This window comes from Cibotium barometz, chromosome 7, assembly GCF_041138505.1.
Source record: "Cibotium barometz isolate CiBa-2024 chromosome 7, ASM4113850v1, whole genome shotgun sequence".
Lineage (NCBI taxonomy): Eukaryota > Viridiplantae > Streptophyta > Polypodiopsida > Cyatheales > Cibotiaceae > Cibotium > Cibotium barometz.
In genome coordinates this window covers 56,173,763-56,201,196 of record NC_141052.1, presented here as the reverse complement: position 1 = coordinate 56,201,196, position 27,434 = coordinate 56,173,763, and the positions used below count along the sequence as shown (strand labels likewise).

At 45.0% G+C, this 27,434-nt stretch overlaps 1 protein-coding gene across 1 annotated transcript in view; it reads left to right on the top strand.

The window, feature by feature from the left end:
* LOC147637215 (translocator assembly/maintenance protein) overlaps window positions 1-27,434 on the top strand; it is a 73,142-nt gene that overhangs the window by 20,666 nt on the left and 25,042 nt on the right. Inside the window, exons 2-7 of the mRNA XM_086800837.1 lie at window positions 983-1,116; window positions 6,972-7,028; window positions 7,119-7,178; window positions 7,367-7,435; window positions 7,622-7,714; window positions 7,824-7,928. Of these exons, the coding sequence (XP_086656963.1) occupies window positions 991-1,116; window positions 6,972-7,028; window positions 7,119-7,178; window positions 7,367-7,435; window positions 7,622-7,714; window positions 7,824-7,928 (510 nt within the window). The 5' untranslated portion in view covers window positions 983-990. The remainder of the gene's footprint in view (window positions 1-982; window positions 1,117-6,971; window positions 7,029-7,118; window positions 7,179-7,366; window positions 7,436-7,621; window positions 7,715-7,823; window positions 7,929-27,434) is intronic.

Below are 27,434 nucleotides of genomic sequence, written 5' to 3'. Positions count from 1 at the left end.
GGTTCCCTTCATCCTCTATCAAAGATCTCAACACTCCAAGGACTTCCATCGCGAAGACTTCCGCTGTCATCGACTCTACTTGCTATTGGTAAGCTTTTATGCTTAAATATGGGAGCAAGTAGTATTCGCTTGCAGCGGTGGGACAGCATTCAGGCAAAGGCCAGCAAGGTGGGGCGGCATAAGAAGTGAAGCGCAGCATTTATGGCATTTATTGCCCATTTCCTTGTCCAGTACCTGGCCATCAGCCTCTTTTGCTGGCCCACCAGCACTCCAAGCATATATAGATACATCAAGTCATAAATCTAGTACCTGGCCGACAGTCTCTTCTGCCGGCCCACCAGGAATATATAGATACATCAAGTCATAAATCAAGTTCATCAAGCAATCATTCACTCATTCAACAGGTCAACTCCTTTGGGGCCGACTAAGGGCCTTAGCCATGTACATTCATTAAGCCACCTTTTTGTACCATATTAAATACAAGAAAAACCTTGATACCAATCTCTCTCTTCTTTTCTTTCCTTTGTCTTAATCATATTTAAATCAGCATCTTGTTCTTAATCAGGCTTAGGGTTGTGGATCAGTACAGCAAGGCTTCCATGCATGCAACAATGGCATTGATTCCCATGGTATCATTTTACTATTCATGGTTGTGCCTTGCAATGCCAAAAAGTTTTAATAGACTTGTTGTAAAGAGCATTTCACATACCACCATCAGCTTTGCATGGAAGTCGGGACTGTTAGGAAGGCTTTCCATGAGGGGACTACTTGACTTTGTCCTTTATCAACACAATGCAGAAATTGGATGTTGGAGAAGCTTGACCTGTATTGGGTTGACTTTGTTTCTTATGTAAAAGCCTTTTTTGTCCTCCTTTTAAGATACTTGCATACTTGCGTAACTTGGAAGTGGTCAATTTAAAACAGGTTTTTTTGGATGCTCACTCATCTGGGAGGTGTAATGTTTTGTGTATGGTCATGGCAGTTACAAAGATGATAGATGTTAGGGAGGAGGCATTGATTGCACCATTGGAAGACTTACCTCCTGTTGAGTTTGCGTTTGCATATGGATCTGGAGTATTTCAGCAGCCTGGGAACTCGCATGCAGCTAGAAATGAGGTGGGATGTCTCATAAATTGATGTGGATCATTGCATGAACGTTCATTCTTGTTAGCACTGCTTATGATAATAGGCAGGCCATAGCGTTGTTTTTTATGCAATGCACTACTCCTTAAAGCACCAGTTATGTTAGTTAATTGACTAGTTATGTGGCAATGCATGCATGTATTACGTACGCATCTTGTTACATAAGCTGAACATGTGTCATGTGTACATTGCACATGGCATGCAGAGGAAACTTTATTGTAAGCTATAAACTGGCTGCACGGGAACCAAAACTTAGACTATTGGTGTAAGTGTTCCCATCAACAACAGGAAGTTGTCCATTTCTAGAGTTTGTCTTTTTTTTTTTGGGGGGGGGGGAAGGGATGTGTTTGTGCTTTTAAATAGAGCCAGATCCCTCCATTCAAATGCATCTGCATCCAACCAGCTGACAGCTTGCTTAAAAGCATTTATCCCGAGTTGAAGTCGGCCCAAACTGCCCAACCACTTTATAAGTTGTGATGGCTGTTTGGGTGCTCAAAGCAGGCTAATGTCCTTACTTCATGCTGAGTGCATTTTCTCTAAGCCTGATTTGTCTACTTTCATACTTTTTGGCTGGGCTGCTCCTTAGTGTTGTATTTGGGCTTGCGCTTGGCCTGGTTTTGTTGCATCTACACCTCTTGTATTTTGATGCACTAGTTGTGCTTCACTAAGGTGAAAAACAGACCAAAGTACGATATTTTAGAGCCTGGACTCCCCCTTAGATACGGCTCTCTGCCAATTTTTATGGATAGTCCTGATTAAAATTTAGGAGCTTTTATGCCTTGTCTAAGCATGCATGTTGTAATGGATGATTTTTTCTTGATGTATGTTGATGACAGTAAGAGTTTGTTAGCACATTCATCCCCAGATTCTGCTCATCATTGGAGTCCCCCTTTTGGTCCCTTTTAATGGCCCTTCGTAGTGGGCTGGCCACCCTATTTTTGTATATTTTTCTGGCATTTTTCCCAGGTCGGGTACCTCATGCCTAGTCGGCCAGCTGCCGCATGTCCAGTCGGCCTATTTCAGGTGTCCATTCGGCCACCCCTTCTTACCTATAAATAGGTGGGCTTCCTCCGGCGCTTCTCCATTGCAGATTCGGGTCTTCCTTCACCGGTTTTATCTCTGAGATCCCCCTTTTCACCTGCCGGCTGCTCCTTTTCAGGACTGTAGCATTTATTTTTTGTTGCATTTTCTTCCCTACAGGTGTTTCTTGTGGTCTTTGGTGTTCTGAGTTGAGGATTGGTGGCTTCTGGTACCTATGGTGGACACTCCTTCCGAGATTGTGCATTTTCCTTCTAAGATTGAGTCCAAGCTCTTGTGATGGCTGCCCCGACTACACTTCATATGTTCTTTGAGTTTGCAAAGTTGGATGGCTCCAACTACACTTTGTGGAAGGTGAAGGTGAAATCAGCCTTGCGTGGCGTGGATCTCTGGGATTGGCTTGTTACACTTGCCAATGCTACCTCTCCCACCTTTGCTTCCGGTGGTGTGACTTAGACACAGATTGATATTCGGTAGGCAAATGATCGTCGTGTTTTCTCTTTTCTGATGTTGAATTGTCAAGATTTTGTTCTCTCTCATGTGTGTACAGTAGACGCTGCACATGAAGTTTGGAAGGCATTTGAAGATCTTTCGTGATTAAGTCTCCGAGACAGATTTTGGCTTTGGAAAAGCAGCTTATGAACTTGTCAGTTTCTGCCTTTCCATCTTTATCTGCTTTCATCTCGAAGATGAAAGATCTCCAGGACGAGCTTGGCTGTTTGTGGCAAGGATATCTCTTCAGAGGATATGGCTATTTGGCTTCTCTCCAAGCTTCCAAAGAGGCTTGATGCTTATTTTCAATCTCTTGTTTCTTCTCCTCATCCTGTTCTAGTTGCTTGGGAGGAAGTTCTCCCCTCCATTATGCAGATTGAGTCCCGCTTTGAGGAGCGGACTGGCACCTCTGGTGGTTCTGATGGAGCTTTGGTTGCACGAGATAAAGGGAAGGATCAACAGAAGAAAGGGAAAGGGGGTTCTGACAAGAACTCCAAGGATAAAGACAAAGACAAAAACAGATCTTCTAAAAACAAGGACATTGAGTGTCATTATTGTGGCAAGAAGGGTCATAAATCGCCCCAATGTCACAAGAAGAAGCGGGATGAAGAAGCAAAGAACTCTTCCTCTACAGCGGTGTCTCAGACCAAGAAGGATGATAGTATTCTTCTATTAGCAGGTACTTGTCGTGTACTTGCTCTTGTGACTTTTCAGTCGTGGTCGTGGATTGTGGATAGCGGTGCTACTGCTCCCATGACACCCCATCAAGATTGGTTCGAGGACTTCACTGTTAGGATAGGCGAGATCACTTTGGGTGATTCTTCTTCCGTGCCAGTGCATGGACATGGCACCATCCCCATCTTCCGCGCCTCCGAGGACAAGAGGTACTTCTCTGACGTTCTGTACATTCCAGATTTGGCATTTAACCTTTTGTCAGGGAGTGCTCTTACAACTCAGGGTGCGGAGGTGATCTTCTGTCGTTACGAGATTACCATTCATGATAAAGAGACTAGTAGCATCTTGGCTTAGGGACTCCAAGAAGGTGGTTTATACAAGTTGACCGCTTTGCTTTCTTCTGGTTTTTCTTCAGCTCTTTGGCATGCTCGGTTTGGCCATTTGAGCTATCAGCTTCTACAACGAGCTTCGAAGGATGGGTTGGTTAAGGGTTTACTGACCATCAAGGCTCCATCTTATGTTTGTTCCTCTTGTTTACAAGGGAAGCAACACCGAGCCGCCTTTCCGAAGGAGGCGACACAGATCTTCGACATCACTTGCTCTTGTTCATGCAGACTTATGTGGTCCTATGAGTACCGCGTCTTTGAGTAAGGCGTTGTACATGCTCATGATGGTGGATGACTTCTCTAGATATACTTGGGTCTTCTTTCTGAAGTCCAAGGATGAGGCTTTTCAGCACTTTTGTGATTGGAGGGTTGAGGTGGAAAAAGAGACCGGTTCCTCGGTCAAGGCTCTCAGGACCAACAGAGTGGGTGAGTTTACATCCCAGGAGTTTCAACAATATTGCAAGGCTCATGGCATTCAGAGATAGCTTACTACAACATATACTCCATCACAGAATGGAGTTGCAGAGAAGAAGAATAGGACCACCATGGAAATGGCCAGTGCTATGCTTCTTCATTACCTCGACGTTTCTGGGCTGAGGCGGCTTCTACTACTGTCTACATTCAGAACAGGTCTCCTATTGTTGCTCTTCCAGATAAAACTCCATATGAGGCTTTCCATGGTGAGAAGCTCTGTGTTGTTCATTTCCGGATATTTGGTTGTTCGGCGTATGTACATGTGCCTAAGAAGCATCGCTCCAAGTTGGACTCGAAGTCTCAGCGCATAACTTTTCTCGGATACAGTTCTGTGTCCAAGGCATATCGTCTCTATGATCAGCAGGCCGGCAAAGTTGTTGTGAGCCGTAATGTGGTGTTCGACGAGACTCCTACATCTTCAGAGGGGGGTGGTGAGCTTCTTCTTCCTCTGCATCCTTCTCCGCCTCCTCCTCCTCCTCTCTCTGCTTCTGTTACACCTCCAGATGTGGATTCTCAGTTAGATGATGATGACTTTGCTCCTCCTCCAGCGATTTCGAGCAGATCTGTGCCTGGATGGTATTTTCAAACAGTTTGTGATTTTGGGTTACGTGAGCTTCCTTCTGCTCTTCCGCCTGGTTCTCTCAGGCGATCTTCCAGAGTTTCAGGGAAACAAATTCATGAGGGCAACATGTTTGTTAACTATGCTCTTATGTCCTCTATCATTCATGGTCCTTCTGATCCCACTTCTGTGGACGAGGCTCTTTCACATGAGCCTTGGTATCGTGCTATGCAGGAAGAGCTGGATGCTATTGAACTTTGGTGCCTAGGCCATTGTAGCGTAAGGTGATTGGTGTGCGCTAGATCTTCAAATCGAAGTACCAAGCTGATGGCAGCATGGACAAGCACAAGGCGAGGTTGGATGCCAAGGGTTATGCTCCGCGCCTTGGAGTCGACTTCGATGAGACTTTTGCTCCAACGGCCCGGATGATTATCATTCGCACCGTTCTTGCTCTTGCAGGACATCATAGATGGCCCGTATTCGAGATGGACGTCAAGTCGGCTTTCTTGAATGGAGAGCTTACACATGAGGTTTATGTTGATTAGTCGCCGGGATTTGTGGTTCCAGGCAAACAGGATTAGGTGTACCAGCGGAAGAAGGCTTTATATGGTCTGAAGCAGGCTCTGCGGGCTTGGTACCAGCGGATTGATGAGTTCTTTCAGAAGCTCGTCCTGCGCTGTTCTCATGCAGATTTAACTTTTATATCCTCCTTGAGAGAGGGTTGATTGTTATTATTGTGGTCTATGTTGATGACCTCGTCTTTACAGGTTCTTATTCTGTGAGGATCCGTTCAGTCATGGATGCTTTGGAGACAAAGTTTGAGATGATGGATCTTGGCCTTTTGCATTTTTTTCTTGGCTTTGAGATTTGGCAGACCTTGAAGGGTATTTTCTTCTCTCAGCGAAAGTACACACGGGAGATACTTAACAGATTTTAGATGACTGGATGCAGATCAGTATCTTTCCCTATGGATACTAGTGAGAAGCTTTCTCTTCTTGATGCTTCTCCAAGGAATGATCAGGGACAATATCGGGTTCTCGTTGGTTGTTTGGTGTGGTTGACCTACTCCCGATTGGAAGTTTGTTTCGCAGTCAGCTTATTGAGTTCTTTCTCATCCAAACCCCGTCACTAGCATTGGCGGTGTGCTCTCAGAGTTCTTCGGTACTTGCATGGTACTCTGGACTTTGGCATCTTCTATGGCCAAGGATGCACTCTTCTTGGATAGTTTGATTCAGATTGGGTTGGAGATCTAGATACTCGGCGTTCGACCACCGGTTGTGTTTTTTCACTTGGGTGGTTTGCAGCCATTTCATGGAGCAGTAAAAAGCAACCTACTGTGGCGCTTTCCTCTACAGAGGTGGAGTATCGTGCAGTTTGTTATTGTGCATGTGATGCGATTTGGTTGTGGAGATTATTGGGGGAGCTTGGCTTGCCTCCTACCGGATCTTCTTTGGTGTGACAATCAGAGTTGCATCGCCATCGCTAAGAACCCTGTGTTTCATGCTCGTACGAAACGCATTGAGATACAATATCGCTATGTTCGTGAACGGGTTCTTGTTGGAGATTTGTGTTTGGAGAGTTGTCCTTCAGCGTAGAATGCAGCAGATTTGTTCACCAAGCCGGTTTCTCAAGGTTCTTTGGCTCCTCATCTTCAGCTTCTCGGAGTATGTTCAACATCTGGTGCTGAGAGGGGGTGTTAGCACATTCATCCCCAGATTCTGCTCATTATTGGAATCCCCTTTAGGTCCCTTTTCATGGCCCTTGGTTGTGGGCTGGCCACCCTATTTTTGTATATTTTTCTGGCATTTTTTCCCCAGGTCGGGTACCTCATGCCCAGTCAGCCAGCTGCCCCGTGTCCATTCGGCCTGTTTCAGGTGTCCAGTTGGCCAGCCCTTCTTACCTATAAATAGGTGGGCTTGCCTCCCTCTTTTCTCATAGTCTAGTCTTCCTTTTTGCTTCCCTCACTTATGAGACTGTTCATGTCTCTTGCTTGGGACTGTTATCACTTCAGTATATTCAGCATAGTTGCTTCATATGTCTCTCTCTCTCTCTCTCTCTTGCACTCTCTCACAGCACACTAGTGCTTGTTTGCTTCCGCTCTGTGTACTCTCTCAGAGTCATCTTGTGTCTGGAGTGATGTAATGTTGTGCTTGCTTGAAAGATAAACCATGCTGATCTCTTTTATATGATGATGGGCTGAGCAGGCACCTATGATGGACTACATTTTAGGTGTCAAGGTACCCGTGCTGTGGCATTCGGAGGTGAAAGTTATTGCTTGTTCTTGGTTTGGTTCCTTTGTGGACACAACTTAGCAAAGCCAATATTTTATGGAGTTGGTCTCTTTTCTGCAGAACCTTGAGAGAAATCCACACCATTACAACTCGTTGCTTGCTTGTTTTGGAGGAAAAGGGGTAAGCAGTTCATGTGAGGAACTTGTACAGATGGGATTTCTCCTTCTATGGCATCAAGTGCTCCTTGAGAGAGTCTCTTGACAAGCACGAGCATAAGGACAATACCTTCTTAAGACTTGAGTATTGCGGTTATTCTTTTTGTGAGCTTTGTGAGCATTTGAATGATTTGAGATTTACCTTCACTATAGGTTTCCTTGATTGCAGACAAGGTTGGTGCTGGCGTGCACTTCAATGCCTTTGTGCCTTGGAAAGGGAAGGTACGTATGCAGCTTTGTGGCTTCTTGTTTGAGTACACATGATCACAACCTTCTAAATCCATTAATAGACATATGCTGCAATTGTGAAGGACTCTTTAGATGCCATGTGACCTGTTGGTCTTTTGACACAGGATATCACATTTGTATGTAGGTCTGGAGGGCACTAACCTTTGCATGTCTTTGCAGATGATCAAGTATGGGGTTATCAACATGAAGTATCTGACCCAAGACATACTGTCATGGAAATCACTGTACATTAGTGGGCGGCTTCAAAAACCAGTATGTGTGTGTTTTTGTAGCAGCAATACATCAAAGACAGCTTGCAGTGTGTAATATGAATCCATCTGTGGAACACGGTCCAAAATTCTCTCTTTGGTTCACCATTTAGGTGAAAATACTTGTAGATGACTGGGCTATGGCAAGGGTGAATCAAGTAAATCTGCAAGCAGCAGCTTCAGCGGCACTGCTTCTTCTTCCTGCTGAGTTCTCAGAGGTTGTCTGAACTATCTCAAGTGATTGTTGTCTATTTTGTGCAATAGAAGTGTGAATCTTTGAAGCTAAGGGCCTCTACAGACATAATTCCCACCGGCGTGAAGGGGAGATCTCACCCACTTGTCTCTCATGGGTGGGGGATCCTGCCCATCTGATGGGCAGGGGATCTGTCTGTAATGTCTTTCAAAAGAGTGTGATTGTCCATTTTTTACATTGGGTTGGATGTTATTTAAATGGAAAATCTATATGCCATGTCTTGACTCGAGTTGCACACTACCAGGATTTGGGAAAAGGTAGGAAGGCAGATGGTGCTTGACATTCTGGGAGAGGAGAGGATCAGCAAAATTTGGATACCAGAACTGGCAAGGGGAAGGAAAAGAATGGAGGTTGAAGGAGGTTATATAGTAAGATAAGCCCTTTCACACCGTCCCACACAATATGTGACTTATGATAGTGACCCAAAAGTCACTGATCCTTTCCCTCCTTTTACCTAACCCCATTATAACCCTAGCTTAGATACGTCTGCTTGGGACTAGATATGTTTGCCACTTTGTGACCACAAGTTGTAATGCGTCTGGGTGGGAAGACCAAGCTGCCTTCTGGGTGGGTACAAAACCTTGCGACTACAGAACGATCTACCCATGGGGAAAAAAACACAGAAGTTCATGGTTAATGGTTTTAGGAATCACCTCTCGAGGGAGACGTCTAACTCTCTGGAACTAACTTGCTTAGAGCAGTCCCCTTGTTTTGTAAGCATCTCTAAAGGTGAATCCTCTTGCACAATAATGGTTTTAGGAATCACCTCTCGAGGGAGCTCTAACTCTCTGGAACTAACTTGCTTAGAGCAGTCCCCTTGTTTTGTAAGCATCTCTAAAGGTGAATCCTCTTGCACAATAATTCAGAACTGTTTATTGGTTCATCAAATCGAGCAAGGTCCAACAACTGAATGAGGATTGTTGAGAAGAGCACCCATCAAGTATTCCATCCACTTCCTCCAAAAATCCCTCTTTGTCTGTGAGTGCAATTACTCATCAAGCATGAGATAGGCAGAGCTGGAGTTCCCCCTCTAGCTGCTTTGTCACCATTTGGCCACCCAACTGTTCCACTTGCACTTTCTCATTATGTATATACATTGGACTGGCGTCCATGCCGGGGATTGATGCCACTCATGTGATACTGTGGACTTGGCTTTTGGTTGGAACTTGTGCTTGTATGTACATGCCCAGAAATGCGTGGAAGATTGGTGTTCCGTTGGGTCTGGTACCTTGTGTACTTAATCTACTTTGGTATAGTCTCATGAACAGGGATTGTCCATACCAATGTTGCATTGCATAGCATCTTTATGTGCTTGCCTGGAAATTGAATTTGCATGCTGTTTTCATGCTTGCTTGATCAATGTGTAGTTGCGGGTAAGGGGACGTCCATCCATGAACCTTGTGTGTGAAATTGTCTGTTGACATGGTTATGTGGCATGTGATAGGTGGTAAGTATTGGTCAAAACCTACCCTTAGAATCTAGCATTAATTTATGAGTGAGTGTGTACACACTTTATTAAGTTTTGGGCGACTAAAACTCACTTATAAATTATGATCAATCCTGTGTTCGCATGCACTGATGTCCCAAGGTGGACAAAGCTCAATACCTATTGTGCAGACCTTATCCCCTTTGTTCAAAGAGAGGAACCAGCCATGTGTCCATCCCAACTTGCATCCCAACTCACTTGCCCTCTCTGCCTGACACTCAGGGTGGACATCTCATCATCTCTCTTCCTTCTCTCTTTAGAAGTTGGCGCCCTCCTTCGTGAGGCTCTTTGGCTGTATTTTCTGCACTTTCTCCTTTCCAACACCATATCCAAGCTTGCTAGTGTGTTTTCCAAGCTTCCAAGAGTGTTTCTAGGTGGTATTCACTCTCCTCAGTGTATTTAAGTGTATTGATTAGGATTGTGTTCAACCAAGCATTTCACACTGATCGGTGGAGTTACATTGGTATCAGAGCATATGGTTCTCTTTCACTTTCATTGTGAGGGGATACAAGTGCTCTCTCTCCTCCATAATGCATATGAGGACTTCCTAGGTTGGAAGTAACAGATTGCAATGTCTATACATCTCTCTACTGTGATCTGCAACCTCACCCACATAAAGCGTGCCTCTGTGTCTCTGTGGACTATGGTGATCATGGGCCGTAGGTTTGTCCTGAATAGCTTGACCTGTCCGTGTACCTCACCACATGCATGTGTCTCCTCTTGGTAGGCGAATGCCCACTCATAGCCAAAAATGCATGGTAGCCTTCTCTTTGGGCTCTGGTGGGTCTCTGTGAAGAGGATGATGTCCCTTTGTATAAAAACTTCCCTAAGCTCCCCGAATGTGCGACCATAGTGTCCCATTGCAGTTCCAAACTCCCAGCTCCAGGTGTGTGGTCCCAGAGACCTTGCGCCTCTATTTGGGACGCCGCTTTATGATGAGGACTTGCCCATCCCTGTCCTTGTATATTGCCCACTTCCCGCCTTGCGGGCCTTGTGCATCTTGGGCATGTTTGCCCGTTTGTACTCTACCTGGGTTTGGGTAAGATCATCCCCGTAGGTATATCTTCTCCCCTCGGAGAGCTGTCCGTGTGTCCATGACGGCCTCTCGGCTAGCAAGTCTGGGAATTTCAAGACGAGGGGGTGCTCTCACGGGGTGTCCCATCCCACACGCCATGTGTCCACCGAAGGGGTCCCTTCCACTTTGAGTTTCTTTCATAGGGCTAGGGCGTTAGCCTTGGGGTATTCCCCCTCCTTAAGTCTTGTCACCCTCACATGAAGAGCACGGACCTTCCTCCTCTTCTCCTCTTCCAAGCCTTGGGAGATTCCCCCTTCTTAAGTCTTGCAACCCTCACATGAAAAGAGAGAGAGAGAAATGAAAATGAAATGAAATGATATATTAACGTCCCAGTCACCTAATCCTCTGTGCTGACATATACTATATCTACATCTCTTGCTAGAATCTTCTCCCTCACAAAGTGATAATGCACCTCAATGTGCTTCGTTCTGGCATGTTATACTGGGTTACATGCCAAGTGTATTGCTACTCATGTTGTCACAATAAATGACAACAACCTTATCACCCATGTCACCAAGTAGCTTTTGAAACCAAGCTACCTCACAAGCTGCCATAGTAGCACTCTTGTACTTTGCCTCTATACTCGACAAGGCCACTGTCGGCCGTTTCTTGCTATTCCAACTCATAGCAGCACCATGGTCACCAAGAAACTCGTTTCGGGGGCTTTGAAACTCGTTTCACATTTCGGTGTTGAAACGTTTCATGTGCACATTGAAACCATATCGTTTCATGTGGGGAAAAAGGTTGATTTTGTATGCTTTTTATCTTTTATAATTCTTTCTCTTTCCTTCTTTCATCCTATTCATTCTTTTCTCTTCTCTTTTGTATGTCTTCTTTGTTTACTGATGATAAATATGCTAATATCATCTTATAACTATTGGCCAATACCTTCACATTTTATGTATATGATCGTTTCGGTCCAACGTTTCATTGTCCACCTACCTGGTGCTGAAACGTTTTGTTCCAAAATAAATCGTTTCAGCATCGTTTCGTTTCAGTAGTGAAACGTTTCGCGGTGACCTTGAGCAGCACTCCCAAAAGAAAAGATAAAGCCACTGGTAGATCTCGTCTCTGTGACACTACCAACCCAATCAGCATCTCTGTATCCATATAGCTGTATCTTTGTACCAGCCTCATAGAAAAGTCCATAATCAACTGTGAACTTTATATACTTGAGAATCCATCTAGCCACATCCAAGTGTGGCTTTCTAGGGGCGTGCATAAATTGACTCACAAGTCTAATAACATAGCTCAAGTATGGCCTAGTAATGGTCATGTAGATAACCTACCTACTATGTGCCTATACATACTGGAATCCTCCAAAAGCTCACTTCTCGTGGAAAGCTTTGTGTTCTACTCCAATGGCATTGAAATAGGCTTACACCTTTTCATACCATACTTGGATAACATGTCCAAGCCATACTGTCTCTGTAACAACAAAATGTCATGAGGTGATCTCACCACCTCTATGCTCAAGAAATACCGTAGGTCACCCAAATTCTTCATCTCAAACTTTTGCTTCAAAAGTCTCCTGACATCATGTATGTTAGCATCACTATCACCACCGGTGATAATCAAGCCATCCACATAAATGATTAATAGCATGATTCCTCTGTCTATCTTTTTCACATAAAGTGAAAAATTTGCATTGAATCTGAAATCCAATGGTGACAGGATACTCCTCGATCTTGTTTGACCATGCCCTGGATGCGGGCTTCAAGTCATACAAGAGTTTGCGTAACCTGCACACAAAATCTGGGTGTGTATCACTCTCATAACTTGATGGCTGCATCATGTATACTTCTTGCAAATCACCATGCAAGAAAGCATTCTTTACATTCATGTGATGTAAAGACCAACTCTTTGCTGCAACCATAGCAATGACAGCTCTCACTTTTGCCATTCTCGCAATTGGGCTGAATGTCTCTTCATAGTCAATGCCATAGGTCTGCGCATAACTCTTGGCAACCAATCTTACCTTATACCTGATCACTGATCTATCTGCGTTATACTTGACCTTACACATCCACTTACATCCAATTGTCTTCTTTTCCTTAGGCAAAGGCCCTAACTCTCATGTTGCATTTGTATCTAATGTTGCCATTTCCTCATTCATGGCATCTTCCTCATAGTCACATTGGACACGAAATGGGGACGGGAAACGGGGACAGAAAAGATTGAGAATGGCCATTCCCTGTGACTATAGAGTGACATGGGATGGGAATGGGAACGGGAACGGGAAGATGCTGCCATCACTAACATTCCCGACTCTAAAAATGCTCATTCTCTATGACTGATCTTCCTATTTTTTATTTCCAAGTGCCTACTCAAAATAAGTGGGGTCCAACTTCTGTATTGCTTTCACCATGTAAGCATAATGATGGGTTGTACATCTATCATATCTCAACCTGTCAACAAGGTATCTAACCCTCGTAGATCTCCGTACACCTGGATCAATGCGAGGTGTCCTCAAAACAGTCTTGGGTTTTCCTTGCACCAAGAGTAACCACTGACGGACTGCCAAGGTCCTCATCAAGGCTCTGTTTAGAGCCACTAACGTCACCATCCACATGTGAGTGACTTGCTGACACATAAGCACAAAAGTGAAAAGAGTGCACAAAGCGGAGCACTAGAGTGTGCTGATCTGAGAAGTGCAAGAGAGAGAGAGAGAGATATAAAGCAACTATGCTGAATATACTGCAATGAAAGCAATCCCGAGCAAGAGACAAACTAGTCTCATAAGTGAGGGATACAAAAGACGACCAAACTTTGAAAAAGTGAGGAGGCAAGCCCACCTATAAATAGGTCATGAGGGTTGGCCGACTAGAGCAAAGCTACTGGCCGACTGGACAAATCAGAGCTAGCTGGCTAGGAAAAAGTCACCTGACGTGGGAAAAATATTAGGAAAATAGAAAAAAATACCAAGAAAATAGGGGTGGCCAGCCCACAACCAAGGGCCATAAAAGGGATCAAAAGGGGACTCCAAACATGGGCAGAAACTGATGATGAATATGCCAACACTCCTCTTAGTACCAGATGTTGAACAAACTCCGAGAAGCCGAAGATGAGGAGCCAAGGAAGCCTGAGAAACCGGCTTGGTGAACAAATTTGCTACGTTCTGTGTTGAAGGACAATACTCCAAACACAAATCTCCAACAAGAACCCGTTCATGAACATAGTAATATTGAATCTCAATGTGTTTCGTACGAGCATGAAACACAAGGTTCTTGGCGATGGCGATGCAACTCTGATTGTCACACCAAAGAAGAGCAGATCCGGTAGAAGGAAAGCCGAGTTTTCCGAATAATCTCCGCAACCAAATTGCCTCACATGCAGCATAACAAACTGCATGATACCTTGCCTCTGTAGAGGAAAGCGGCACAGTAGGCTGCTTTTTACTACTCCATGAAATGGCTCTTGACCCAAGTGAAAAAAGACAACCGGTGGTTGAACGTTGAGTATCTGGATCTCCTGAATCAGACCATCCAAGAAGAGTGCACCCTTGGCCATAGAAGATGCCAAAGTCCAAAGTACCACGCAAGTACCGAAGAACCCTGAGAGCATACCACCAATGCTTGTCACGATTGTGACGTATGTATGTATCAGATTCTCTCTTCATTGCTGATTCTTGTTGCAGATGCAAAGAGTAACCAGCCAAGGGAACCCCTACCCTCGAGTGGTTGCGACTCTTCGCCAAAGGATGTACCTCTTCATCGAATAGCCACATCCCTTCGACGAATGGTTGTATCCCTTGATGAATGGTTGTGCCTCTACATCGAATAGACACATCCCTTAGCCTAAAGTTGTATTCTTTCGTCCATGGTCATGTCCTTTCGTCAAAGGACATGCCTCTTCAAATGTGTCTCTTCATCTCCTAGGACTTCCTACCATATTCTAGGATTGAATATCCTTGGCTAAAAGAATGATTTTCATCACATTTAAGTATTGTACTCAGTTTAATCAATTCAATTCAATCTTCTCTCAAGTGTTTTCCTGAAGTCTCTTGTTCTCTAAGTTAAGTACTTAAGTAGTAATTAGTACACAATATGAGAGATTAACAACATAATCCTCACAGTGGTATTAGAGCAAAAACTTTTCCTACCCGTGGGTTGTGAAGCCCTCACTCTCTCCGCGGCACTCCCCCTTCCATCCCTCTTCTCGGTGTTGTATGGAAGCAGCGGAGTGATGGTGGACCTGGCGTAAAGCTTTGCCCATGGTGATGTAAAATATTTTTTTCCTCCCCCCGTGGGTTATGCGGGCCACTTAGCCTCTTTGCTCAGCGTTCTCCCCCCTCGACAACCCACAAGTGTGTTGTATGGAAGCTATGGAGTGATGGCGGACTTGGCGTAAAACCCCCCTCATGGTGATGTAAACCTCTCCCCCCCCCCCCGCTCACGCAGATAGAGAGGCGATCTTCCACTTACCGGGCCACTACAGGTGTACTTACCCTTCCCGGAGGCCATTGCCCCCTCGCGCCTCGCGGTGGACAAGACATGTGGGCCCCCCCTTCTCGCACACAGGAGTTACTTCTTCCTCCTTGCGCTGGTGGCTGCCCCTCTTCGTTGAAGGCCGCGCCTGGCCCCGCTATGGCGTGCAGATGGTACCCCCTCCCTTTCTAGGCGGAACCCCCCCCCCCCCCCCCCCTCCCCCCTCCATGCCCACAAGTGAAGCCCCCTCTCTCTCGTGCGATGGCTGCCCATCCCCCTCTCTGGATCGCGCCCTTTCCAAAGAGCACTACAAAAAAATAATAATCCCCTCTCTCTCGTGCGATGGCTGCCCATCCTCCTCTCTGGATCACACCCTTTCCAAACAGCACTACAAAAAAATAATAATTTGTACGCTGCGTAAACAAACGGGTCCAGCCCTAGGTAAAAAAAAAAAAAGCAACATGTCACTTTTTTTTTAAAAAAAAAGAAGAAGTCCTCCAGCATGCATACGGGCAGTCACGTTCAAAACACAAACAAAATAAATCCTCCCCACCCTCTTCTCACGCACGCACGTGTGTGAAGAAGCCTTGAAGTTGGCGTTAAAAAAAAAAAATCACCCGAAGCACGGTTCTTTGGAGACAACCAGACACACATTATCTTTGTTTGAGCAACAATAGACTCGACATCGACATTCTTACCGTTCACAACAACTTTTTTCTTCGAATCAACATCAGCAACACAAAGCAGCAACATGAAGCTTTCAGAAGGTCTCCCCTTGAAGAGCACTTAACCTCTTCAAAGTGGACTTCTCTAATGGCACGAACTTCTGACCCTAGTCGAGCACTCGGTCGTGAAGGCCGCGATGATGGACAAGTTTTCCCTCGCGAGCCATGCCCTTCTACTTCGGAAGCCTTAATACACCCGCTGAACAAGCTGAAGATTTAAGAAATTATGGTTCGTGTGTGACAACCCAAAAGCACACAACTCCTCCGGCCGTGATCCAGGCAAAAACAATGGCCTCGTCACCGCCCTTACAAACTTAAGTCTTTGTCTCTGACCAGAAAATCGATGCAGTGGCGAATGAGAACCTTAAGTCAACTTTGAAGACTCAAGACCTTACCTTGAATGGTACAACGGATACTGCGGACTCTTGCAGCATGACTTTAGTCGCTGCATATGAATATTTGAACAATACCTCTTCGGTGTCAACAACAACTCTTGAAGATTCCACTTGGCAAACAGATGAAGAAATGCAGCAATACCCTAATCTTCTTCAGGAATTCTTTGACAAACGGATGTCTATCATTTGACACATAGGTTTTGTTTTAAATGGGAGGAAATGTCACGATCGTGATGTATGTATGTATCAGATTCTCTCTTCATTGTTGATTCTTGTTGCAGATGCTAAGAGTAACCAGCCAAGGGAACCCCTACCCTCGATTGGTTGCGACTCTTCGCCAAAGGATGTACCTCTTCATCGAATAGCCACATCCCTTCGACGAATGGTTGTATCCCTTGATGAATGGTTGTGCCTCTACATCGAATAGACGCATCCCTTAGCCTAAAGTTGTATCCTTTCGTCTATGGTCATGTCCTTTCGTCAAAGGCATAGTCACAAGGGACGGGGGACGGTGACGGGGACGGGGACGGGACAGGGGACGGCCATAAGTAGGGAACGGGGACGGGGGAGGGAACGGCACTCAAAAAATACTTTTTTAAAAAATTTTTCTACTCTACACTTATTCTACTTTGGAAGTACATCAAAATGAGCACAAATTTACACTAAAATGGTAAGCTTTTGAGTCATATTAATAATTAAGTAGATACAAAATGAGTCAGGACTCAGGAGTCAGGACTCAGGAGTCAGGACTAAGCCTTAAGGAGGCAAAATACATGGACGGACTCAAATGAGTCAATGACAAAAAAGTGCTGAAGACTAGAGGCTAGAGGCTAGAGCTAAGTAGTAAGGCTCATGAATCATGATCCATGAATGATCATCCACGTGAAGTGCTCGCCTCATGGTCATGGGTAGCTTGTGCCAAAGAAGCATCAAGCTCATCCTTAGTCTCATCCTCACTGGCATGCTGCTCCTGCACCTCATCCTCTTGTTGCTCTTCTTGTTGACTCATCTTCCACTCCGTGAAGGAATCTGCCTTCTTGGTTACGCTCTTGCAAAGCATTCGCAAATTCGCACTGACGAAGACAAGGTCATTGGCACGCTCTATCCCGAGTCGGTTCCTCTTCCTAGAGGCAATGTGGCTGTAGGTACTCCAAAGTTGCTCCAAGCAAGAGGAGCTGACGGCTTGGCTAAGTATGCGGATGGCAAGCCGCTGCAGCTCCGGTCCATCTGAACCAAAGTCCTCCCACCATAGAGCAGCACCAACTTTGGAGCGGTCAACCTGTGCATCATGATAGCCATAGGAGCCATGAAATGACCTGTACATCGAAAGCTGGTCCCTGATCTTGCGCCTAACCGATACATCAAGCACAATACGATCCAAGATGATCCTCCATCCAGCGCTCACCTCCCGGTCGCTCTCTTGCTTGTTGCCTTGGAATTCTGGGTCCACCACATAAGCTGCTGCATGCAATGGAGAGTAGTAGGAATTCCACCTTCCTAGACACAAGGCATGGATCTCCTCGTATCTGTCTTCGTCAGGCACAAAGTCTTTCAACTTCTCTATCATGCGATCGATGGCCTCGTAGACCTTGCCTATGCATGGTTGCATAGCGTCTACATTCCTCAATAGGTGGACTATGGGCCTCACCATAGCATCTGTGGTCTTCACACGCTCCCACCAAGACGCGTCATCCGCCCGTAGCCTACACTCTTGGCCAGTGTTTGTATGGGACTCTTGCATGGTGACAAACTCGTCGCTAAGGAAAAGCCCCCTCAAAGCACCGCTACAATCCTTCAACCGACCCAACATGAGAAAGTTGTAGGCAAACCAGGTGTCGGAATATTTGAGGAGAGAGAGACAGGACCGCTTGTTGAATTCATGCCGAAGTCTTTGGTGGTTGAGGACAAAGGAGACCATGGTGTTGGCCTCCTCAATGAGTGGGCTGATCCATTGTAATGCCCCGATGTCCTTGAGGAGGTTGTTTAGGCAATGAGCCATACAAAAGGACACTGTGACATGTCCATACATACTTTGGAGAATAGCTCCCGCCGCCCTATTGGAAGGCTCCCCATCCGCAACAAAGCCCACTACATGCTCGGGGCCAACGATCTCCATGGTCGTAGCCCACTCCGCCGCAAGCACATCCGCGCTCTTCCCAGTGCCGGATGCATCATGAGATGAGATGAAGTACATCTCTGTGCGGGAATATGCAACCATGCCGTGAATACTCCTCTTGCGGGTGTCACTCCATCCATCCACAATGAGGGAGACTCCGTTCCTCTCCCATTGCCGCTCTGTGTTGTCGGCCTCTTGCTCTACAATGCGCTTCTCCTTGTCGAGCAATGTAGTGCGCAAGCTCTCGGATGAGGGGGGCGTATAGGTTGAGCCATACTCCCCAATCTTCTTAACCATGACCTTGAAGTATTCCGACCTATTCAAGAAAGTAATTTACTAATGAGAAGGGGACTAGGATGATGAAAACATGAATGATGAATTGGCAATGATCCATTGCACTTACCTAGCCGCTTGAAAGGCAATGTGGTCGTGGAAGAAGAAGTGGGCCACCGCCATATCCACCTCCTCCTTCAACTTGGGGCTCCAATTCTCCCCAAGTGTAGATTGTCGCCGTGGGCCACGCAATGATTGAGAGGCCGTGGAGATGGAGGGTGCCGGTGTCGTGGATGGAGTAACATTCCGACTTGATGGTGAAGGTGATGGTGTGCATGATCCCAATCCACCACATGACTCCATTGTAGAGGCTTGAGTTCCTCTCCCCATCGTCGCGGGATCCACGGCCACTCGTGGTGTCCTTCTTGTCGCTTCGACCGCTTCATAGACGCTAAGCTTGTCAAGAAGTTCCCGTCTCTTCTCGGGCGTGACATTCGTGCAAAACCTCACCTCATGCAAGAGGTGGGCTCGCACTTTGTCGGCGCCACCCGTTCGCCGGTACGGGCAAAGCTTGCATACCCATGGCCGACGAAGTCTCAGCGCATGACTTTTCTCGGATACAGTTCTGTGTCCAAGGCATTTCGTCTATATGATCAGTAGGACGGCAAAGTAGTTGTGAGCCGTGATGTGGTGTTCGACGAGACTCCGACATCTTCAGAGGGGGGTGGTGAGCTTCTTCTTCCTCCGCCGCCTCCTTTTGCTTCCCCTGCTTCTATTACTTCTCCAGCTATGGATTCTTAGTCAGATTTATGATGATGATGACTTTGCTCCTCCTCTAGCGAGTTTGAGCAGATCAGTGCCTGGATGGTATTTTCAGACAGTTCGTGATTCTAGGTTACGAGAGCTTCCTTCTGCTTCTCCGCCTGGTTCTCTTAGGCGATCTTCAAGAGTTTCAAGGAAACAAATTCATGAGAGCAACATGTTTGTTAACTATGCCCTTATGTCCTGTATTATTAATGGTCCTTCTGATTCCACTTCTGTGGATGAGGCTCTTTCACTTGAGCCTTGGCGTCGTGCTATGTAGGCAAAGCTGGATTCTATTGAATGGAATGGCACTTGGATTTTGGTGCCTAGGCCATAGCAACGTAAGGTGATCGGTGTGCGGTGGATCTTCAAAACGAAGTACCGAGCTGATGGCAGCTTGGACAAGCACAAGGTGAGGTTGGTTGCTCAGCGCCTTGGAGTCGACTTTGATGAGACCTTCGCTCCGACAACGCGGATGACTACCATTTGCACCGTTCTTGCTCTTGCAGGAAATCTTGCTCTTGCAGGAAATCATAGATGGTCCGTATTCGAGATGGACGTCAAGTCAGCTTTCCTAAATGGAGAGTTAACACAGTAAGTGTATGTTGATCAGCCGCCGGGATTTGAAGTTCCAGGCAGACAAGATCAGGTGTACCAACTGAAGAAAGCTTTGTATGGTCTGAAGCAGGCTCCGCAGGCTTGGTACCACTGGATTGATGAGTTCTTTCAAAAGCTTGGCCTGCGCCGTTCTCATGCAGATTCGAGCCTTTATATCCTCCTTGAGAGGGGGTTGGTTGTTATCATTGTGGTCTATATTGATGACCTCATCTTTACAGGTTCTTATTCTGTGAGGATCCGTTCAATCATGGATGCTTTGGAGACAGAGTTTGAGATGACGGATCTTGGCCTTTTGCATTATTTTCTTGGCTTTGAGATTCGGCAAACCCCTAAGGGTATTTTCTTCTCTCAATAGAAGTACACACGGAATATACTTGACATGTTTCAGATGACTGGATGCAGATTAGTATCTTCTCCTATGGATACTAGTGAGAAGCTTTCTCTTCTTGATGCTTCTCCAGGGATTGATCAAGGACAGTATCGGGTTCTCGTCAGTTGTTTGGTATGGTTGACCTACTCCCGATTGGACATTTGTTTCGAAGTCAGCTTATTGAGTTCTTTCACATCCAAACCCCGTCAGCAGCATTGTGAGGATTATGTTGTTAATCCCTCATATTGTGTACTAATTACTACTTAAGTACTTAACTTAGAGAACAAGAGACTTCAGAAAAACACTTGAGAGAAGACTGAATTGAATTGATTAAATTGAGTACAATAGGTCTTTTATATAGGAGATGAAGAGACACATTTGAAGAGGCATGTCCTTTGACCATAGTCATAGGGGACGGAGGGGACGGAGGCTTGGAATGCCGGGACGACGAAACGGGACGGCGAAACGGGACGGCGAAACGGACGGACGTCCCCCACTGGACGTTTCTCACAGGGGACGGCGACGGGGACAGCGCAGGGACGGGGACGGCTGTCAGGGACAGCACTGTGCGGGGACGGCAGAGAGCCGTTGCGCCTGCTGTTGCTGCCATTTTTGGCCGTTGCACCTGCCTGCCCGTTTCTAGCCGTTTATGGCTGTTGGGCCTTGGCTCTTTGAGGCTTGGCCCTCTCTCTCTCTCTTGCCCTTGAGGCTTTCCTCTCTCTCTTGCCTATCTATATAAGAACAAGCCTCTACAAGGCTACAAGCACACACAAGTTCACAACTCTCAAGGCTCAAGCTTTCAAGGCTCAAGCTTCTTGAATCTTCTCTCTTCCAACTTCCAAGTTCCAAGCTCTAGGGCCTAGGCTCTCACCTCTCCCTCAAGCCTCTTGAGTCTTGACTCTTCCAACTTCCAAGCCTCTAGGCTCTCTCTCTCTCTCTCTCTCTCTCATTCCTCAAGGCTCAAGAGTCAAGCCATCTTCAACCATGGCGAGCGATGCTCCTTAGGCACACGTACATACGCTGAACAACCAAATACCCACAAATGAACAACAGAGGGCTTCTCACCATGGAAAGCCTCATATGGAGTTTTATCTGGAAGAGCAGCAGTAGGAGACCTGTTCTGAATATAGATAGCAGTAGAAGCCACCTTAGCCTAGAAACGTCGAGGTAACGAAGAATGCTCAAGCATAGCACGGGCCATTTCCATGGTGGTCCTATTCTTCCTCTCTGCAACTCTTGATGGAGTATATACTATAGTAAGCTGTCTCTGAATGCTGTAGAAGCGGATAGCTCAAATGGCCAAACCGAGCATGCCAAAGAGCTGAAGAAGAACCAATAGAGAGCAAAATGGTCAACTTGTACAAGCCACTATCCTGGACTCCTTGAGCCAAGATGCTACCAGTCTCCTTATCACGAATAGTAATCTCGTAACGAGAGAAGATCACCTCCGCACCCTGAGGTGTAAGAGCATTCAGTGACAAAAGGTTAAATGCCAAATTTGGAATGTACAGAACGTGAAAGAAGTACCTCTTGTCCTCGGAGGAGCGGAAGATGGGGATGGTGCCACATTCATGAACTGGCACGGAAGAAGAATCACCCAAAGTGATATTGCCTGTCCTGGTAGTGAAGTCCTTGAACCAATCCCAATGAGGTATCATGTGAGCAGTAACACCGCTATCCACAGTCCAAGACTGCGACTCATAATCACAAGAAACGTTTCGAGGTTTTTTTTGTTTCAAAGTTTTTCGGGTTTTGTGTAGAAAGGTTCTGTCCCTCGCTTAAGAACCGCGAGGTTTCGAAAAATCAATAATTTCATAAAGCATAAATACTTAAGAACTTATAGTAACCATCTAAAAACATATTGTAATGATGAAAAAATGGTGTCTTCTCACACATCTCGGGGAACCATCCTTATTTTACTGAGGCATCATGGCAATTTTGCTTGATTAGATACCACAAATGGTTCAATCAAGGACTTAAGAAATTGAAGAAGAGAAGGTAGAAATTGGGAAAGATTTAAGACATTGAAGAATGGTCTATGAAGAAAAAGGGAAAAGAAGAGAGGAGAAGAAGAGAAAAAGAGAAGAAAGGAAGAAGAAGAGGAGAGAAGAAGAGAATGAAGGAGGAGTAGAGGTGAAAGAAGTAGCAGAAGATGGAAAAGGGAAGGAGGGAGGCAGGAGAAGAAGAGGGAAGGAAGGATATGGAAGAAAAACAAAAATAAAAAACCCCATAAAAACTGAGGAAGGGGGGAGGGAACGAAACTTGAAATTTGGGCAAAACTGCCGTACTTGAGAGGTTTCGAGGTTTTTTTAAAACTTTTTCGAAGTTTCGAGGTTTCGAGGTTTTGAAAGCTAGAAACAGTTTTTTTTGTTACTATGCGGTGACTGAGAAGTCACAAGAGCCAGTACACGATGAGCACCGGCTAATAGAAGAATACCATCATCCTTCTTGGTCTGAGACACCCATGTAGAGGTAGAATCTTTTGATTCTTCAAATCGCTTCTTTTTGTAACATTGGGGCTGTCTGTGATCCTTCTTGCCACAATAGTGACACTCCATGTCCTTGTTTTTAGAAGATTTATTTTTGTCTTTATCTTTGTCGGTATCCTTGGAGTTCTTGCTAGAACCCCCTTTCCCTTTCGTCTGTCGATTCTTTCCTTTATCTCGAGCAGCCAAAACTCCATCAGAACCACCAGTGACTGGAACAGGACGAGGAGAAGCAACAAGAGATTGAAAGAAAGCATCTCTAGAAGCTTGGAGAGGAGCTGAATAGTCATATCCTGTGTAGAGATATCCTTGCCACAAACTACAAGCTCGTCCAGGAGATCTTTCATCTTCGAGATGAAAACAGATAAAGATGGAAAGGTAGAAATTGACGAATTCATAAGTTGCTTTTCCAAAGCCAAAATCCGACGCGGAGTCTTAATCTCGTAAAGATCTGCAAATGCCTTCCAAACTTCATGTGCAGCATCTGCTGTACGCACATGAGAGAGAACAAAATCTTGAGAATTCAACATCAGAAAGGAGAAACACGATGATTATTTGCCCGCCAAACATCAATCTGTGCCTGAGTCACACCAAAGGTAGAAATGGTGGGAGGGGTGGCATTGGCAGCTATAACAAGCCAGTCCCAGAGATCCACTCCACGTAAGGCTGATTTCACCGTCACCTTCCATAAAGAATAGTTGGAGCCATCCAACTTTGCAGACTCAGAGAACATATGAAGAATAGTTGGGGCAGCCATCACGAAAGCTCGGGCTCAATCTCAGGGGAAAAAAAAAACCGCAATCTTAGAGGAAGAAATGTCCTCCATAGGTACCGGATGCCACAAAACCTCAAATCAGCAACCCAAAATCTGCAAAACACCTGTAGAGAAGGAAACATAGCAGAAACAGTCTGCTGCTCTAAAAACAGAGCAGGCCGACAGCTGTACAGGGGTCCCGAGCGTCAAAAACGATGATGATTGACCACAACCTGCAATGGTGAAGTGCTTGGAAGAGTGAGGCTGACCAGCAGCAGATCTGGGGAAGAAAACGCAGAAATGAAGGTACTGAAAACAGGGCAAAAAACTAGGGGTAGTAGAGAAATTCTGAACCTAGAGCGATGATACCATGAGAGAGTGCATAGAGCGGAAGCAAGATAAGCACTAGAGTGTGCTGATCTGAGAAGTGCAAGAGAGAGAGAGAGAGATATAAAGTAACTATGCTGAATATGCTGCAATGAAAGCAATCCCGAGCAAGAGACAAACTAGTCTCATAAGTGAGGGATGCAAAAGATGACCAAACTATGAAAAAGTGAGGAGACAAGCCCACCTATAAATAGCTCATGAGGGCTGGCCGACTGGAGCAAAGCTATTGGCCGACTGGGAAAAAGTCGCCCGACGTGGGAAAAATACTAGGAAAATAGGGGTGGCCAGCCCACAACCAAGGGCCATAAAAGGGATCAAAAGGGGAGGCCATAAAAGGGATCAAAAGGGGACTCCAAACATGGGCAGAAACTGGGGATGAATATGCTAACAAAAAGGTTAATCTATCTTTTCCTTCCCTTTGTGTGATACATGTGTCCTCAACCTGCCTGACCATGGACTAACATTGGATCCATTGCTAAAGGACTCTCCAGGTCCACTAAGCACTTGTGGTTGCTGCTCTACATGTGGGATAACATCACGATTCACTACTTACATCTGCATCTTATGTTGCCTTCACTAGTGCATACCAGCTACTCATCTCATCAAAGACAACATCTTTGGTTACTCGCATCTCACAAGTGGTAGGGTTATAACATCTATAACCTTTCTGCTCCAAAGCATAACTAATGAAGATGCATTTCTTTGCCTTTGGATCCAACTTTGTTCTCACTTCATCAAGATCATGCACATATGTAATACACCCAAACACTTTCAAGTGAGACACATCTAGTTTTATGCTTGCAAACTTTTGTTCAGGCGTCATACCATGAACAACTCCAGTGGGGGTCTTGTTCATAATGTACACAGCAGTTGCCATTGCTTCTGCGCAAAAATAATCTGGCAAGCACATGCCACTTCTGCAATTGCCTATTTTTTCTTTCTGCAACACCATTCTGTTGTTGCGGAGTATACCTGCATGTAAACTATCTCTTGATTCCTTGCTTTCTCAAGAAATCACTGAACTCGTTGAAAAAATACTCTCCCCCACCATCCAATCTTAGACATCTGATCTGCATTTCTTTTTTCTTCTCAACCAAGGCTTTAAATCTCTGAAAGTGAGAAAACACCTCACTTTTCTCTTTCATAAAATATACCCACACTTTCCTCGTGTGATCATCAATGAATGTAATATAATATCTGCAACCTACAATTGTTGCAGTCATGGTCGGTCTCCATATATCCGAATGTATAACATCCAATGGCCTTGTACTGACATGCTTGTCATGCGGGAACGCATGTTTGGCGTGCTTACCAAGCTGGCATGCTTCACATACTTTATGCATACTATGAACCTTAAACTTTGGTAAACCTGCAACAATATTTTGGACCTGTAAACTTCAGCCACTATATATTCATGTCACGTACACACTCTTTGGATTACATGGTGACAAGCCGGCATCATCATCATCAATAGCAGCAGCACGTCATCATCAACATCAGTAGCATCATCAACAGCATGCGCATGGGAGCTGAGTACCCTGTCAGGAGAGAGAGAGAGAGAGAGAGAGAGAGAGAGAGAGAGTTTCCTTTTTAATGTAAAGACTAGTTGTGTGCTTTCACTTTAGCTAGATGTGTTCCATTCCTTCAGTAGTTGTTTCCACTCAAATAAATCCAGTATTAAAGATTTTACAGGTCATCATTATAGGCTTTAGCCTATATTTGCATTAGTAATCCTTCATTTGCATTTGCATAGCATATAGGTTGCATTAGCATGTAGGTCATTTTAGCCCTGCATCTCATTCAGTCATGCATTAATCCTTTGCATCTCATTCAGTCATGCATTAATCCTTTGCATTCGCAAGGCAGACAAGACCATCCTTGGTTGTCTAGAAGAAGTCCGACATCCATCATCAAAGGGGAAAGTGGAGTTTTGTGCATCAGTTGGCACAAGGAAGTTCTCTTGAACATCGCCATCGGTTAGCGCATGTCCCGGCAAATAAGTGGGTCTTGCGTATGGTAGTAGGAAGGGGTTTCAAACATTCACCTCAGGAGGTACGGAGTTTCATGCTTTCTAGAGATGGTGTGTGAAAGGTTTCAATAGGCCAGTCAATGGTGTGTGAAAGGTTTCAATAGGCCAGTCAATGGTGTGTTAAGTTTTCTAAGCAGTTTTACGCCGCATCGCTAGACAAGTTCTCGCAATTCAGGACTCTTGGTTCAAGTATTTCTCGGTTGCTCCTGCATAAGCCTCAATCGTCGCAAAAGAAGAAGTATGGGGTCAGTGGAGTTGCAATCAGTTGCTGGAATCAAAGTGTTGCAAGGTCTCCACCCTACCAACAAGTTAAGCAGAAGGGAATGTTACGTGTACACCCTTCGTATTGCACGGTGACAAGCTAGCATCATCGTTATCATCAACAGCAGTAGCACATCATCAACGTCAACAGCATCATTAGCAGCATGAGCATGGGGGTTGAGTACCTTGTTGACAGCCTGCGCATGCAGTCAGCAGGTGGCTCAGGTAGCAGGCGGTTAGGCATCAATATGCATGGTAGAAGTTGTGGGAAAGGCTAGAAGCAAAGCGCAGTATTAAATGGATTATATCATGATTATTTGTCCCACAAAAGAGGCCGATAACAATTGTTATTGGCCGACTGGCATCCCTCACATATATATAAGCAAAACGGCATAATTCAGTCATTCATCGAGTTCTTTTATCAAATCAAACGTTGATCAAGTCAGAAGTTCAGCAGTGGAAGTCGTAATTTAGCATGAAGTCAACGTTAGCATGAGCATCATAGATCTGTTCACAGATCTCATCTTAGTTGTAATCATTTGTATCATTAATATAGTTTCATTTGCATTCATATAAATTCATCTCTATAGTAATTAAGTTAATCAAGATTGTGATTACTACGATCAACCTCAATGAATGTTACAATTTACATGCACAATGCACTTGTGTCAAATGTCAATATCATGCTTCACCAATGCACTCGTGCCATATATTAATATATGCAATGACACTTGTCCCATGTGTAAACATGACTGCTTTCACCTTAAGCATGTTAACATTCAAAGTAAATATCTTGCCATTTCTATTTCTCTTTGTAACCAATCAGTATTGATTTTTGAAGTCTTCCACAAAACATCCTTGAGGATTAAATCTTACTTGCAAACCCTACTCAACCATCTATCCAACAGAAACTAGGTTCTTTGTAATATTTGAAACATGAAGTACATCTGTCAAGTACTTTATTTTGTCATTCTGCATAGATAATGGCACTTTACCAACATGTGCATGCACAGTATTATCACCTGTTTCTACATAACCTAGTTTTTCCATTCTCTACATGTCTCTAAACCACTCACTATGACTAGCCATGTGGTTAGAGGAGCTAGAATCCACATATCAAACAACTCTAGATCTTGACACATCTCCTGTTGTAAAACTAAGTATATGCTATATCTCAAACAACTGCTCACTTGTGTCATCACCACCCTATTTACTTGATGATGTATAGTTGCCTTGCTACAACTTTTCACTTTTAATATCATTTC